General features: G+C 42.1%; 3 protein-coding genes across 8 annotated transcripts in view; 2 read left to right on the top strand and 1 right to left on the bottom strand.

The window, feature by feature from the left end:
• The window catches only part of LOC110492801 (calpain-1 catalytic subunit), a 47406-nt gene extending 44293 nt beyond the window's left edge, over positions 1–3113 (top strand). Inside the window, exon 24 of the mRNA XM_036945999.2 lies at positions 1113–3113. Coding sequence (XP_036801894.2) covers positions 1113–1139 — 27 coding nt within the window. The 3' untranslated portion in view covers positions 1140–3113. The remainder of the gene's footprint in view (positions 1–1112) is intronic.
• A 1670-nt stretch (positions 3114–4783) lies between these two features.
• mrpl14 (mitochondrial ribosomal protein L14) lies at positions 4784–13154 on the bottom strand. Of its 3 annotated transcripts, none has more exons than XM_021564584.3 (3): positions 13075–13154; positions 12771–12852; positions 4784–5663 (listed from the first exon to the last, which is right to left on the bottom strand). In XM_021564584.3, exons 2-3 carry the CDS (start codon positions 12842–12844, stop codon positions 5297–5299), a joined length of 441 nt encoding a protein of 146 aa, XP_021420259.2. In that variant the 5' UTR covers positions 12845–12852; positions 13075–13154; the 3' UTR covers positions 4784–5296. The 3 variants fall into 3 exon arrangements, with proteins under 3 accessions (XP_021420259.2, XP_036801903.2, XP_036801902.2); XM_036946008.2 differs by having other exon boundaries at positions 13080–13152; XM_036946007.2 differs by having other exon boundaries at positions 13119–13148.
• Positions 13155–13185: 31 nt separating this feature from the next.
• Positions 13186–16315, top strand: part of LOC110491229 (mechanosensitive cation channel TMEM63B) — a 96744-nt gene continuing 93614 nt past the window's right edge. The window contains exon 1 of one of the 4 annotated variants that reach the window (XM_090201777.1): positions 13186–13633. The gene's annotated coding sequence lies outside the window, so the exon portion shown is untranslated. Of the gene's footprint in view, positions 13634–13675; positions 13915–16315 lie in introns of those variants that run through there. The other 3 variants (XM_090201779.1, XM_090201778.1, XM_090201780.1) reach the window with 3 other exon arrangements.

The raw sequence follows: 16315 nt of genomic DNA on the forward strand, positions 1-16315 counted from the left end.
ATCTCTCTTTCTCTCCTCTGTCCATCTCTCCCTTTCATCTCTGTCCACCTGTCGTTCTCTCTCTCTCTCCTCTCTGTCCATCGGTCTCTCTTTCTCTCCTCTCTGTCCACCGGTCTGTCTCTTTCTTTCCTCTGTCCACCGGTCTGTCTTTTTCTTTCCTCTGTCCATCTCTCTCTCTTTCACTCCTCTCTGTCCATCGGCCTCTCTTTCTCATCTCTGTCCATCTCTCTCTCTTTCTCTCCTCTGTCCATCGGCCTCTCTTTCTCTCCTCTCTGTCCATCTCTCTCTCCTCTCTGTCCATCTCTCTCTCTCATCTCTGTCCATCTCTCTCTTTCTCTCCTCTGTCCATCTCTCTCTCTCACCTCTGTCCATCGGCCTCTCTCTCCTCTCTGTCCATCTCTCTCTCTCATCTCTGTCCATCTCTCTCTCTTTCTCTCCTCTGTCCATCTCTCTCTCTCCTCTCTGTCCATCTCTCTCTCTCCTCTCTGTCCATCTCTCTCTCTCCTCTCTGCCCATCTCTCTCTCTTTCTCTCCTCTGTCCATCTCTCTCTCTCCTCTCTGTCCATCTCTCTCTCTTTCTCTCCTCTGTCCATCTCTCTCTCTCCTCTCTGTCCATCTCTCTCTCTCCTCTCTGTCCACCTCTCTCTCTCCTCTCTGTCCATCTCTCTCTCTCCTCTCTGTCCATCTCTCTCTCTCCTCTCTGTCCATCGGCCTCTCTTTCTCTCCTCTGTCCATCTCTCTCTCTCCTCTCTGTCCATCTCTCTCTCTCCTCTCTGTCCATCTCTCTCCTCTCTGTCCATCTCTCTCCTCTCTGTCCATCTCTCTCCTCTCTGTCCATCTCTCTCTCTTTCACTCCTCTCTGTCCATCTCTCTCTCTTTCACTCCTCTCTGTCCGTCTCTCTCTCCTCTCTGTCCATCGGCCTCTCTTTCTCTCCTCTCTGTCCATCTCTCTCTCTCCTCTCTGTCCATCGGCCTCTCTTTCACTCCTCTCTGTCCATCTCTCTCTCTCCTCTCTGTCCATCTCTCTCTCTCCTCTCTGTCCATCGGCCTCTCTTTCTCTCCTCTCTGTCCATTGGCCTCTCTCTTTCTATTTTCTTCCTGTATGTATTCAGTGGCTGTATATGACCATGTGTGGTTGAAGAGAACCAGGCCGAACAGCCAACGTGCCCGGCAAGGTGCTTCTTCACTGGGCTCATATAGATCTACTGTAGCCTCTTCCCCGAATCCATGAAGACCTTCCTAGCCTATATCTTCCCTGAATCCATGAAGACCTTCCTAGCCTATATCTTCCCTGAAACCATGAAGACCTTCCTAGCCTATATCTTCCTCTGCCTGATCTGAACGATAGGGCTGACCTGTACTGTACTGACTCAGATATTTTATTTCCACATTGTCCTTTCCAGCACGGTTCCAGCTACTATGGTGGAAGAATAACCAGCCCAGTTCAGTTCGGCTCAGTTTGGCCCTATAGTGTGAATCAGTTACACCAGCCAGCTACACTACAGCACAGCCCCCCCCCCCCATCAGCCTGCCAGCTACACTACAGCAAGCCCCCTCACCCCCCCCCCCCCCCCCTCAGCCTGCTAACTACACTACAGCAAGCCCCCTCACCCAACCCCCCTCAGCCTGCCAACTACAGTACAGCAACCCCCTCACCCCCCCCACCTCAGCCTGCCAACTACAGTACATCAAGCCCCCTCACCCACCCCCCCTCAGCCTGCCGACTACACTACAGCAAGCCCCCTCACCCACCTCAGCTAACCCCATATAGCAGTGAGGATCTTACTAGCCATGTAATGCAGGGCGAGACCCTCCCAACCAAGCTAGAGACCACACCCCCATGCTACGGGGTTACCTATGCAAAATTTTAGAAATTTTTAAAAACATTTTATTCACTGTGGAATTGTAGATCTGTCTGTAAATAAAATGGGATGTACGACACTAATGAGCCCATACTGGTATCGCCCCGGCCCTACTAGAGCTGTCTGTGAACAGAATGGGTCAGAGCACGAAGCATCAATATGGCTGTGTGGAAACACGTTTTTTTTAAATCACGTTAGTTGAACCGAAGAGGATCAAGTCTGTTTTGTCTTTTGCTGTTTAGTGCCTCTAGTGAACTCTCTCATCACCTGGTTGACCCACCGTGGGGTTAGTGGGGTGTTATGGGAATATTTACAGATAGTGCATCTGGTTGACCCACGTGGGGTTAGTGGGGTGTTATGGGAATATTTACAGATAGTCCATCTGGCTCACGCACTCACAGAGGTTCTGTTAAACACGTTGTCAGATATATATCTTACGATTTTTTTAGGTTTATTATTTTGTGAGATATGTTAGGAAGGCTCTTGATTATCGCAGTGTTCTGGGTAATATCATTTGTCTTTTAGCCACAGCTGATATTCGAGGACATTATTTGACTATGCCCACTAGGTGGAAGTATTGTAGAGTCTCAGTGTGGCGATCATGGTACTGCAGTTGTAGAATGTTACTGTATATGAGGAAATACAGTATTTGAGTTATTAAACTGAACAAAAGTAGAACTGACAAATAACAAATCATAGTTTTTATGGGTTTAAAACATCTCGTATTGGATTATATTTTAGATACTCAGACCACGTGGATTGGATTACAATGCAGATTAAAGGGATGGTTGATCTAATTTTCATTGGGTAAAATGTATTTGAGCTGATTGTATTAAAGGGATGGTTGATCTAATTTTCATTGGGTAAAATGTATTTGAGCTGATTGTATTAAAGGGATGGTTGATCTAATTTTCATTGGGTAAAATGTATTTGAGCTGATTGTATTAAAGGGATGGTTGATCTAATTTTCATTGGGTAAAATGTATTTGAGCGGATTGTATTAAAGGGATGGTTGATCTAATTTTCATTGGGTAAAATGTATTTGAGCTGATTGTATTAAAGGGACGGTTAATCTAATTTTCATTGGGTAAAATGTATTTGAGCTGATTGTATTAAAGGGATGGTTGATCTAATTTTCATTGGGTAAAATGTATTTGAGCTGATTGTATTAAAGGGATGGTTGATCTAATTTTCATTGGGTAAAATGTATTTGAGCTGATTGTATTAAAGGGATGGTTAATCTAATTTTCATTCAAATGTATTTGAGTTGTCTATATGAATGATCTATAAAGACCAACGGAAGCAATGAGAGGAAAACATTCCAACATAATTAAATACATCAATGTCTACTGAACTAACAAGATGCCTCTCCCTATACTTTACATTTTAGAATTGATTTCAAATGAGTCAATAAGATCACTTCGTTTATCCTTGCATCTAATATCTACATGTTGCTGTTTGAAAAGTTCTGATTGTGTCAATCCTCTCTGCAAAAGCTAGCGATTGTAAATGTTGGGGTTTTTACCTTCAGTAAATACATGTTCACTCCTGGGATTGAACACTGTGCTTTATGGTCTTCGAAACCTCTTGACATTTACAAATCATAAGAGGCATGGCTTTCATCAAGTTCACACACACACACACACACACACACACACACACACACACACACACACACACACACACACACACACACACACACAGTAGAAATGAACATATTTGCCCTAGATATAAAACTGGTCCTGATGGTGAAACTAAATCAGTCTTTTGATCTATTTCAGAGCTGATCTGATTGGTCAAAAGAACAATAAGAGAAAAAAAAAGAAAAATAAAACATCTGAAATTGGGGCTGCCTGTCGAAACGCAGCCTGGGTGGCAATCAAGACCTGCATTGTTCATGACCAAAGGCAAGTGCACGTGACGGAAGAGCACGCACGTAAACCATGAGCACTAGCCAAAGTCTTGCAGGTGTTACCATGGTTGTGCGCCAGGTGATAGACATATTAACTGCGGTCCCGGCGTTCTTAACAAAGTGGGGTAAAACTACACTTTATTTTGGAGACGGCTCAAAATCCGAGCAGCTGAAGGACCAACACCACGGACAAATTGGCAGAGTAAATTCAAATATCATTTTCTTTAACATTCTGGCTTGTAAAGGACCCGAGAGGTCCATTTTCCAGAATCAAATTCACCGTCTGGTGAGGTGCCACGAATCTTTATTCTATATGTCAGAGCCTCGCTCATTCTACACAACATATTTCTATCTGAATGTGCCTTGCTTGTTCTACACAACATATTTCTATCTGAATGTGCCTTGCTCGTTCTATATGTCAGATCCTTGCTCGTTCTACACAACATATTTCTACCTGAATGTTCCATGTAGTGCCTTGTTATTTCTACACAACATATTTCTATCTGAATGTGCCTTGTTCGTTCTACACAACATATTTCTATCTGAATGTTCCATGTAGTGCCTCGCTCGTTCTACACAACATATTTCTACCTGAATGTTCCATGTAAGTGGAAATGTTCAAGAAAGGATCCAAAAATGAATTAAAATCAACTGCCATTCATTTGGGAACAAAACGTTAGCTACTGCAATTACAGAACATGCAGCGAGCAAAAGGGTAGGTGAGGCATAATTAGGTGAGTCCCACCTATTAGAATGAACAGTCATTTGAACAGTAGGCTGTGATGAGCATCATTTCACCAAGGTCCTTGATTTAACGTTGTAGGACTTTCTTCGAGTTGAGGAATTTTCCTGGACACCAAAAAAAAAGTCATTAGTCTTGGACTAAATACTGTGGAAGATTTAAATTCAGATTCTCCTTTGAACTCGTCTTATTGTCCAGGACAACGCTCATCGGTGTCCGGGAAACCGGCCCTAAGAGTTCACCCTGAGTAATAATACAGATGCATCATTTGAATAATGTAAACTTTATTTATATCAAAACAACATAAAATGACATGAGACTTTGTGGAGAAAAAAGGGTCTGTTTACATCGACAACACGGTTTCATTACCAATAACATGTGGAGAGATTTCCATTGGCTAACATAGGGGCACACAGCCCACTTAAAAGTCAAATGTTTCACTTAGTCGTACGTTGATGTCAATGGGAGACTAGGTGAAAATGTGCTAGGAATCACCTCCACCTCCACGTGATCCTGTGTGAGGACACGACGGCTGTCATCACAACTATTAACGAAGGACCTTCTGTTTAAAATGTTAATTTTACCTTTATTTAACTAGACAAGTCAGTTAAGAACAAATTCTTATTTTCAATGACGGCCTAGGAACAGTGGGTTAACTGCCTGTTCAGGGGCAGAATGACAGATTTTTACCTTGTCAGCTCGGGGGTTTGAACTTGCAACCATTCCGGTTACTAGTCCAACGCTCTAACCACTAGGCTACCCTGCCGCCCTGTTACAGAACTACACAAACCGGCTAGCGATGGCCAACAGCTTGGAATAGTCTCCTTCCATTTTACGCAAGTGTGTCGGTAGTGGAACCTTAATTCTAGTTCCCGTAGGGTTACCGTTGTCTTCAATCAGGACGACGTTGTTGGAGTCAAAACGCGGGTTCATCCGCTCTCCGGGCATCTTGTGGCCAACGATAAGAGCTTTTTTCTTCCCTCCTTTGATGGCCAGCAGAACGCGGTCGCCCACCTTGCCCACTCCGTTCTTGGTGTACACGTGGATGACTCTAGGCGAACGGTGCCATGGGGTACTACCCAGTGGGCTGTTGTCAACAACACGAACCCTGGTCATTTTCTGGATGGCTGCTGCGGTTGTTGACACACTATGAGAGAGAGAGAGAGATGTATAGATAGAGAGAGATGTATAGAGAGAGAGAGATGTATAGAGAGATGTATAGAGAGCGAGAGAGATGTAGATAGAGAGAGAGCGAGAGAGATGTATAGAGAGAGAGAGATATGTATAGAGAGAGAGAGATATGTATAGAGAGAGAGAGATATGTATAGAGAGAGAGAGATGTATAGAGAGATGTATAGAGAGCGAGAGAGATGTAGATAGAGAGAGTGAGAGAGATGTATAGAGAGAGAGATATGTATAGATAGAGAGAGATATGTATAGATAGAGAGAGAGATGTATAGATAGAGAGAGAGATGTATAGATAGAGAGAGAGATGTATAGATAGAGAGAGAGAGATGTATAGATAGAGAGAGAGATGTATAGATAGAGAGAGATAGAGATGTATAGAGCGAGATGTATAGATAGAGATATAGAGAGAGATGTATAGATATTAGACCCAACCAAATCATGAGAAAACAAAAAGATAATTCTTTCCAATGTGTCAAGTAATTAACAAAAAAACAGAGCAAACTAGAATGCTATTTGGCCCTAAACAGAGAGAACACAGTGGCAGAATACCTGACCACTGTGACTGAACCAAACTTAAGGAAAGCTTTGACTATGTACAGACTCAGTGAGCATAGCCTTGCTATTGAGAAAGGCCGCCGTAGACAGACATGGCTCTCAAGAGAAGACAGGCTATGTGCTCACTGCCCACAAAACGAGGTGGAAACTGAGCTGCACTTCCTAAACCTCCTGCCAATGTATGACCAGATTAGAGAGACATATTTCCCTCAGATTACACAGATCCACAAAGAATTCGAAAACAAATCCAATTTTGATAAACTCCCATATCTACATATCTATACTCCCTGTGGCCAAGACGACAAGTCATTCAAAATCACATTTTATTGGTCACATGCACACGTTTATCAGATGTTATTGGTCACATGCACACGTTTATCAGATGTTATTGGTCACATGCACACGTTTATCAAATGTTATTGGTCACATGAGGACTGGCCATCCCACATATGCTCTCTCTAATTCTCTCTTTCTTTCTCTCTCTCAGAGGACCTGAGCCCTAGGACCATGCCCCAGGACTACCTGACATGATGACACCTTGCTGTCCCCAGTCCACCTGACTGTGCTGCTGCTCCAGTTTCAACTGTTCTGCCTTATTATTATTCGACCATGTTGGTCATTTATGAACATTTGAACATCTTGACCATGTTCTGTTATAATCTCCACCCGGCACAGCCAGAAGAGGACTGGCCACCCCACATAGCCTGGTTCCTCTCTAGGTTTCTTCCTAGGTTTTGGCCTTTCTAGGGAGTTTTTCCTAGCCACCGTGCTTCTACACCTGCATTGCTTGCTGTTTGAGGTTTTAGGCTGGGTTTCTGTACAGCACTTTGAGATATCAGCTGATGTACGAAGGGCTATATAAAATAAATTTGATTTGATTTGATTTGACATGCACACGTTTAGCAGATGTTATTGGTCACACACACGTTTAGCAGATGCTATTGGTCACATGCACACGTTTAGCAGATGTTATTGGTCACATGCACACGTTTAGCAGATGTTATTGGTCACACACACGTTTAGCAGATGTTATTGAGGGTGTAGCAAAATGCTTGTGTTCCTAGCTCCAACCTTGCAGTAGTATCTAACTAAATGCTTGTGTTCCTGGCTCCAACAGTGCAGTAGTATCTAACTAAATGCTTGTGTTTCTAGCTCCAACAGTGCAGTAATATCTAACTAAACGCTTGTGTTCCTAGCTCCAACAGTGCAGTAGTACCTAACTAAATACTTGTGTTCCTAGCTCCAACAGTGCAGTAGTATCTAACTAAACGCTTGGTTCCTAGCTCCAACAGTGCAGTAGTATCTAACTAAAATGCTTGTGTTCCTAGCTCCAACAGTGCAGTAGTATCTAACTAAATGCTTGGTTCCTAGCTCCAACAGTGCAGTAGTACCTAACTAAATGCTTGGTTCCTAGCTCCAACAGTGCAGTAGTATCTAACTAAATGCTTGGTTCCCAGCTCCAACAGTGCAGTAGTACCTAACTAAATGCTTGGTTCCCAGCTCCAACAGTGCAGTAGTATCTAACTAAATGCTTGTGTTTCTAGCTCCAACAGTGCAGTAGTATCTAACTAAATGCTTGTGTTTCTAGCTCCAACAGTGCAGTAGTATCTAACTAAATGCTTGTGTTTCTAGCTCCAACAGTGCAGTAGTACCTAACTAAATGCTTGGTTCCCAGCTCCAACAGTGCAGTAGTATCTAACTAAATGCTTGTGTTCCTAGCTCCAACAGTGCAGTAGTACCTAACTAAATGCTTGTGTTCCTAGCTCCAACAGTGCAGTAGTACCTAACTAAATACTTGTGTTCCTAGCTCCAACAGTGCAGTAGTATCTAACTAAATGCTTGTGTTCCTAGTTCCAACAGTGCAGTAGTACCTAACTAAATACTTGTGTTCCTAGCTCCAACAGTGCAGTAGTACCTAACTAAATGCTTGTGTTCCTAGCTCCAACAGTGCAGTAGTACCTAACTAAATACTTGTGTTCCTAGCTCCAACAGTGCAGTAGTATCTAACTAAACGCTTGTGTTTCTAGCTCCAACAGTGCAGTAATATCTAACTAAACGCTTGGTTCCTAGCTCCAACAGTGCAGTAGTATCTAACTAAAATGCTTGTGTTCCTAGCTCCAACAGTGCAGTAGTATCTAACTAAATGCTTGTGTTCCTAGCTCCAACAGTGCAGTAGTACCTAACTAAATACTTGTGTTCCTAGCTCCAACAGTGCAGTAGTATCTAACTAAATGCTTGGTTCCCAGCTCCAACAGTGCAGTAGTATCTAACTAAATGCTTGGTTCCTAGCTCCAACAGTGCAGTAGTATCTAACTAAATGCTTGGTTCCCAGCTCCAACAGTGCAGTAGTATCTAACTAAATGCTTGGTTCCTAGCTCCAACAGTGCTGTAGTATCTAACTAAATGCTTGGTTCCCAGCTCCAACAGTGCAGTAGTATCTAACTAAATGCTTGGTTCCCAGCTCCAACAGTGCAGTAGTATCTAACTAAATGCTTGGTTCCTAGCTCCAACAGTGCAGTAGTATCTAACTAAATGCTTGTGTTCCTAGCTCCAACAGTGCAGTAGTATCTAACTAAATGCTTGTGTTCCTAGTTCCAACAGTGCAGTAGTACCTAACTAAATACTTGTGTTCCTAGCTCCAACAGTGCAGTAGTACCTAACTAAATGCTTGTGTTCCTAGCTCCAACAGTGCAGTAGTACCTAACTAAATACTTGTGTTCCTAGCTCCAACAGTGCAGTAGTATCTAACTAAATGCTTGTGTTTCTAGCTCCAACAGTGCAGTAATATCTAACTAAACGCTTGGTTCCTAGCTCCAACAGTGCAGTAGTATCTAACTAAAATGCTTGTGTTCCTAGCTCCAACAGTGCAGTAGTATCTAACTAAATGCTTGTGTTCCTAGCTCCAACAGTGCAGTAGTACCTAACTAAATACTTGTGTTCCTAGCTCCAACAGTGCAGTAGTATCTAACTAAATGCTTGGTTCCCAGCTCCAACAGTGCAGTAGTATCTAACTAAATGCTTGGTTCCTAGCTCCAACAGTGCAGTAGTATCTAACTAAATGCTTGGTTCCCAGCTCCAACAGTGCAGTAGTATCTAACTAAATGCTTGGTTCCTAGCTCCAACAGTGCTGTAGTATCTAACTAAATGCTTGGTTCCCAGCTCCAACAGTGCAGTAGTATCTAACTAAATGCTTGGTTCCCAGCTCCAACAGTGCAGTAGTATCTAACTAAATGCTTGGTTCCTAGCTCCAACAGTGCAGTAGTATCTAACTAAATGCTTGGTTCCTAGCTCCAACAGTGCAGTAGTATCTAACTAAATGCTTGGTTCCCAGCTCCAACAGTGCAGTAGTATCTAACTAAACGCTTGGTTCCTAGCTCCAACAGTGCAGTAGTATCTAACTAAATGCTTGGTTCCTAGCTCCAACAGTGCAGTAGTATCTAACTAAATGCTTGTGTTCCTAGCTCCAACAGTGCAGTAGTATCTAACTAAATGCTTGGTTCCCAGCTCCAACAGTGCAGTAGTACCTAACTAAATGCTTGGTTCCCAGCTCCAACAGTGCAGTAATATCTAACTAAATGCTTGTGTTCCTAGCTCCAACAGTGCAGTAGTATCTAACTAAACGCTTGGTTCCTAGCTCCAACAGTGCAGTAGTATCTAACTAAACGCTTGGTTCCTAGCTCCAACAGTGCAGTAATATCTAACTAAATGCTTGTGTTCCTAGCTCCAACAGTGCAGTAATATCTAACTAAATGCTTGTGTTCCTAGCTCCAACAGTGCAGTAGTATCTAACTAAATGCTTGGTTCCTAGCTGTATCTAACAATACACGCAATTAACAACTTAAATAATGGAATGAAGAAATATAAATATTAGGACTAGCAACAGAGTCCAGAGTCTAAATACATGTGTATGTATAGACTATAAATGGACAGTACATGGTAGAATATGTATGTAGCACTGTATATCTGAAGAATAGTATGTAGAGCAATAGTTGAACAGGATGAACCAGGACTAGAATACAGTATATACATATGAAGTGGACAGCAGTAGTTATATAGGATGAACTAGAATACAGTATATACATATGAAGTGGACAGCAGTTGCTATATAGGATGAACCACGACTAGAATACAGTATGAAGTGGACAGCAGTATGAACCACGACTAGAATACAGTATATACATATGAAGTGGGTAAAACAGTAAGTAAACATTATTAAAGGGGCCAGCGTTCCCTTATTAAAAGGGGCCAGCGTTCCCTTATTAAAAGGGGCCAGCGTTCCTTATTAAAAGGGACCAGCGTTCCTTATTAAAAGGGACCAGCGTTCCATTACTATGTAGGGCAGCAGCCTCTAAGGTGCAGGGAAGAGTAACCGGGTGGTAGCTGTCTCGTGACAGTGACTAAAGTTCAGGGCAGGGTACTGGGCAGAGGGCCGGCTAGAACCGTGCTAGGAATCACCCCGTAATTAAAATACAATAACAATGACTGTGCACGTCATGTAACCTTGTGTTCAGAGAAAAATGTTTGGTCTTTCATAACAGATGACTCGACATCAGGCCACTACTCGGCCTTGTCTCAGGATGGTAAGTTGGTGGTTGAAGATATCCCTCTAATGGTGTGGGGTGCTGTGCTTTGGCAAAGTGGGTGGGGTTATATCCTTCCTGTTTGGCCCTGTCCGGGGGTGTCCTCGGATGGGGTCACAGTGTCTCCTGGGTTTCTGTACAGCACTTGTGTCTATTTTAAATCTTCCCTCGTTGATTGAGACAGTAAGTGATTTCTGACTATATAGGTATTGAAATACAGGCCTCAGTAAGTCACGGTATTAAGACTAAACAGGATGTGTGCTCTGAGGCCTACAGCCCCATGATGGTTATACCAGGCTACTACACTAAGTCTAATGATAATGACTTGGTGGAAACGTCATAAAATAGGCTTCTTATCAGTGCTCGACTTGGACTGGAATAGGTTCTGGTACTCATTTTGGGTGGGGGTACTGTTTATATTTAGGTGCAGGAGATCCACAATAGTTTTTAGCTAATATTCTATAAGAGGAACAGGATCTCAGGCAGTAGAATGTGAGGTGCCAGTACTCAGCTCCGGTGAGCGCCTGCCCAAGTCAAGCACAGCTTCTTATCCCTTACATAAGTTTGCTAGCACAAGCTTTGGGCCAGACCCAAGTTAATAGTTGATACAATGTTTCAAGTTCGTTGCAGACAGACCATGTGTAGCCAATGTGATTTATAGGGTATTTATATGTAAAAAAAAAAATTACATAAAAAAATTAAAAACCAGGATCTTTTCTACCAGCAGGCTGTAATGTTTTTATTTGTTGGCTTTATGTAGACTGTTTACAATAGAAGTTACTTGTTAGGTTTGTATCATTTTCGTCGAATTTTGATTAACCACATGACAATGATTTTGACATATGAAGACATCATAAAGTAAATGAAACGGTTTCATAACAGCCACGGAGATCGGTAGAAATTGTAAGATAAATTGCCATTCCACATGAGGAAGGTTACTGACTCCTCATGTTGCCGATTACCAGCAACTTCAGGAGAGTAATGGCAGAATCTGCGAAAAGCCAGCAGGAGTGGGAAGAGAATAGTTGGGTCTGGATCTCTGGCGCCCTCTTGAGGCATCAAACCATAAGCTTAAAGCATCAGACAAGTTCAGTGCAAAAAGTTGATTTTATTAAAACACATAGGGTATTTCTATACATGTAAAAATTTGAGCAATCGAATGGTTGAAAGAACAGACGACTTTTGGTCTACCAAGATTTTTTTTAGTTGGGGACAGCCCTATATGTAATGGAACTGAGTCACGATCAAGGGCTACGCCAAACAGAATCTGGCCTTGCGGGACGTAGGTGGGGCAAATCTCCTTTAAGCCCAGGAAGCAGCCATTTACCAGCTTTCAAGCTTAATAATGCTAAAATAAGTTTGTTAATTTACTTCTGCCACGGCCGGTATGTACTTCAGGGGGGGGAAAAAAATAATTTTCGACACCTCCAATTTATTGAGCTGGTGTAGACTTCTGACCTGTGCATGGCATTAGGTTAGTGCTATCGGGGATCCTTGGGAGGTGAGTGATTTATTTAGACCTTTTTTAGATGTGAATACCGTCCATGACGACAGTAAATGACAGTAGTTGCTAATGGAAATATTTGTTGAGTAATAAACATATTTGTACTATTAAAGCTGCAATATGTAACTTTTTTTGGTGACCCACCAAACTCACGTAGAAATTTGAGTTATAGATCGGTCATTGGCATGGAAAGAAGTCAAGGAAGCAGTAGATCTGTTCTATGTGTGCCATTTCTGTGCTTTTAGGCGTCATTGTAAATATGAATTTACATAATTGACTTGCCTAAAGGTTAAATGAAATAAAAATTCCCGTTCATGAGTTTTGCTTTTGTAACTTTTACTATTTGGTGCACAATCTGTAAGACTGTGAAAGCCTTTAACGTTACACAATGTAGGCAGATAACTTATATATCAAAACAAATAGTCACCTGAAAGCCTTGTGATGCGTCAGTGATGACAGTTGCGCGAGGAACCCACTGCATGATCTTGAAATAAGAGCCATGGTTGGACCTTGTGAGAAGAGAAGAGGTTAGCTAGCTATACATGCATCGTTGTGCAAATGGTCAGCTAGCTAACAATCTAGCAACTGAACCGACAAGCACGGGTTATTAAAGCAAGTTTCAAATTAAATCTACTAATTTCGCTACGTCTAAGCTTTACCACATCGTATGTTTATGTATGTAGCTACATGTTTCTGACTTTTGCTAGATAAAATATAATAATTGCAGCTACCTTACAAGCTAGCTAGTTAGCAACTTTTCACGAGTGCTCCATACCAATGTCAAATACGTCATCAAACAGCGACCCAACTGATTACCAAACGCTTAGGACCAAATGCGCACCATATTTATTTTGTATTTTGTATCTTCAGATAAGAGCTTTTTGTAGGTTCATAGTCGATATTTTATAGATGATAGTCGATACCCATTTTAGTTGATTACTCAATTAAAAAAGGGCCATGAGGAAATATATTGTAATGTGTCATAAAAACGCACTGGGTGACGAATCTGTTCTATTTGTTCTATGTCTATGATTTTGGTACGCCCTTTCAATGGGCTCGCACCTCATCCGATCCAACTCTTCTGCCTTGGTTAGCTGCTGCTTTGCTTGTAACTGGCTAGCGTTAGCTACTAAGCTCCTGCTTATCGTGTTTTTTTTTGTGTGTGACGATTTTGGAGGGACTATATTGTATTTTCTACCTGGGAATCATACAAGACCTCGGATATAATACGAAGATTTTGTCCATTTGGATCGCGGAGTTCGCTGGTCTTGACTGCGTATCAAACAGCAGGTAAATCCATCGCTTATGCAGCGGCGTAAATCACAGCCATTCACAGCGTTAGTTACGCAAAAATCGTGAGCTGGGTAGCTACCTAAAAACTATATCGGGAAACTGTCATTAAACGTTTTTGTTTTGTTGTTGATAGAAATCTAGCAAGCTACTGTCTAGCTGAACTTAAATCCGTGAAATAGCACGGCAACGTTAGGTTAACGAGCGAGGTAACCGGATAACGTCTCCAGCCTTGCCCTGCTATTTATCTAACATCGTAAGGATCTGACAGACAAAAATGGGTGAGACGTGTTTTATGTTGACTAAGGTTACCCAGTGAGAGAGTAAAAAGAGAGAAGACAGCTCAGGATTATTGCAATGTACATTACAAATCAGCGTGTCTTTTTAGTTGTAGCCATCGATGGCCAAGAAAGACAGCTACAGTAACGTTATAACCTAAATCAAAGAGGGTTTGGACGATGGCTCATCCACAGATTAGTGATGATAATAGGTAGCTAACACGGCCTAATCCTTACAATGAACACTGTTCACACCCTGGTTTCATCTTGTGCTGCTACCGTTATTCACTCGGCGTGTATTTGATTATTACTTTTCATTATTAACTACTTGTTTTAGTTCTCTATTTCTACATTGTCTTTCTCTCTGCATTGTTGGGGAAAGGGCCCGTATAAGTAAGCGTTTCTACACCTGTTGTTAACGAAGCATGAGAATAATAAGACGTTATTTGATCATGCGTTTTATTCGTCATTGCATAGGCCCAACCTGCAGTTTCTATGACAGGTTCGCCAGGGTCCCGGTAATGACAGAGAGGGGAAAGCCGTACCCAGGCTGTCACTCATGCTATGGGAATGCTCTCTCAGGCCAAGGACGGAGAGAATAGCTGAGTAGGCTACTATAATTTAGTACTATTTACGAGTGAAACCAATAACAGATGTAGTTTAGGAACTGTAGCTCTGGTCCAGGGCATTAGTGCGGCTTTTTAATGCTGAGCATTCCTTCACTAACACCTAGGACCAGAGCTACTGAACGTCCAGTGACAACGAGGATTTCCCCCGATACAGAGGCTGAATATGAGACGGGCCTGGGGGTTTGGTTTGCCTGGCTACCCAAACTCCTTGCTACGGCACGTCCATGGACATTTAGTTCATTATCCGCAATTACTCTGGATCTGAGTACCTCCCCGGACGATTTCTAGAATCCCAGAAACCGGTGTGTTGGGCCAGAGACAGAACATGCGCGGGTAAAAGCGGCGTTTTGAAAATGTACCATTGCCTTTGATACTCTGCATGGTTAGAGATAATCCACTCTCCGATGACATTGTTTTGTCCAACACCCTTAAATTTGACTTCACCATAAACGACTTCAGTGTAGCGAATAGAGCGCACTGCTCTGGTGCTCCAGGTCCTTTCCAACCGCTCTGCTAAAAAACACTCCTTACTCAAAGAGGGGGGGAAACTGTCGCTCCATTTATTAAAATCACATTTTAACCAACACAATCTATTTTTGTGACTACCTGGACTTGGTTTTGAAATATTGAAACCAAACCATACGATTTCAATGAAAAGTATTTTCATAAACGAGATGAAGAGATGACTGTAAAGAAGCGCTCATCATTTTCAAATAAACTACATGTCATATTAAACAGCATGTAAACACTCTAAATAAGTCAGGAGCCAGACAGGGAGACAGAATGAAAGAAAATTAATTATTTAGGATATATTATTTCAAGGCTGTAGCCTACAAGCATTTCACTACACCCACAATAACATCTGCTAAACATGTGTATGTGACAAATACAATTAGATTTGATTTACAAATAAATAAATTGTGAACCTTTTCAGGCTGGCAGGGACATTAAAAGCTCAGCTTGTAAACATTTAGTTGTATTAAATCATTCTAGTTGATAAGTTGCACATATAGGCTGTGACTTGAAATACAAATTTAAATGGAAAAAAATGACTTTATTAGCCTCCCATCTATAAGGCCTTTTTAATTCATTTTTAGAAACATGAGTTTGGCCAGAATCTGTGGCTTCAGGCTCGTGCGATGGTACCTGGAGAGCAGGCCAGCAGCAGAGAGGACACTTTCAGCGCCTGCAGAGCCACTGGGGTTGCTAAACACCCTTTGGGCCACTCTGGGATGTGTAGTTTTTTTAAAAACAGTTTTCTGTAGGCAGGTCTAAAGGATTTTTAGGTAAAAATAACTATCAAAATGGAGGTAATATGCCTTGCCTATTGGGCCCAATCAATGACGGCCTATTGTGTATACAGATAATAGAACGAAAGTGAACGGAACTTTTAAGAGATCTGACTTTTTTTTTTTTTTTTTAAATACTGCCGCCGTGACACATACTTAGCTAGCACACTTTCTGTTAGCATGTAGCATGTAGTATGTGCACCGTCATGCTCCCAGATACATGTCTTTTCAACTTCCACCGTGATTCTTTAGTTGTGGACATTACATCACCACACTCCCTCTCTCGCTCTTGGTTCCTCCTCATCTTTTGTAAGTCACCTTGACTTTGCACCTGTGTGTTTTTTATCAGTTTCCTTATGAAAATATTTAGTAAAACTCCATGACAGTAGCTAAAGCAAGGGGCTATAGCAGCACACGAGTAGGCTACAGATGCATTGTGGGCCAGGGCATGCCCTGAGCTTGTGAGGTTGAGCGCATTTGGAGCGG

This window comes from Oncorhynchus mykiss, chromosome 16 (assembly GCF_057628025.1).
Source record: "Oncorhynchus mykiss isolate SJ-2025 chromosome 16, ASM5762802v1, whole genome shotgun sequence".
NCBI lineage: Eukaryota > Metazoa > Chordata > Actinopteri > Salmoniformes > Salmonidae > Oncorhynchus > Oncorhynchus mykiss.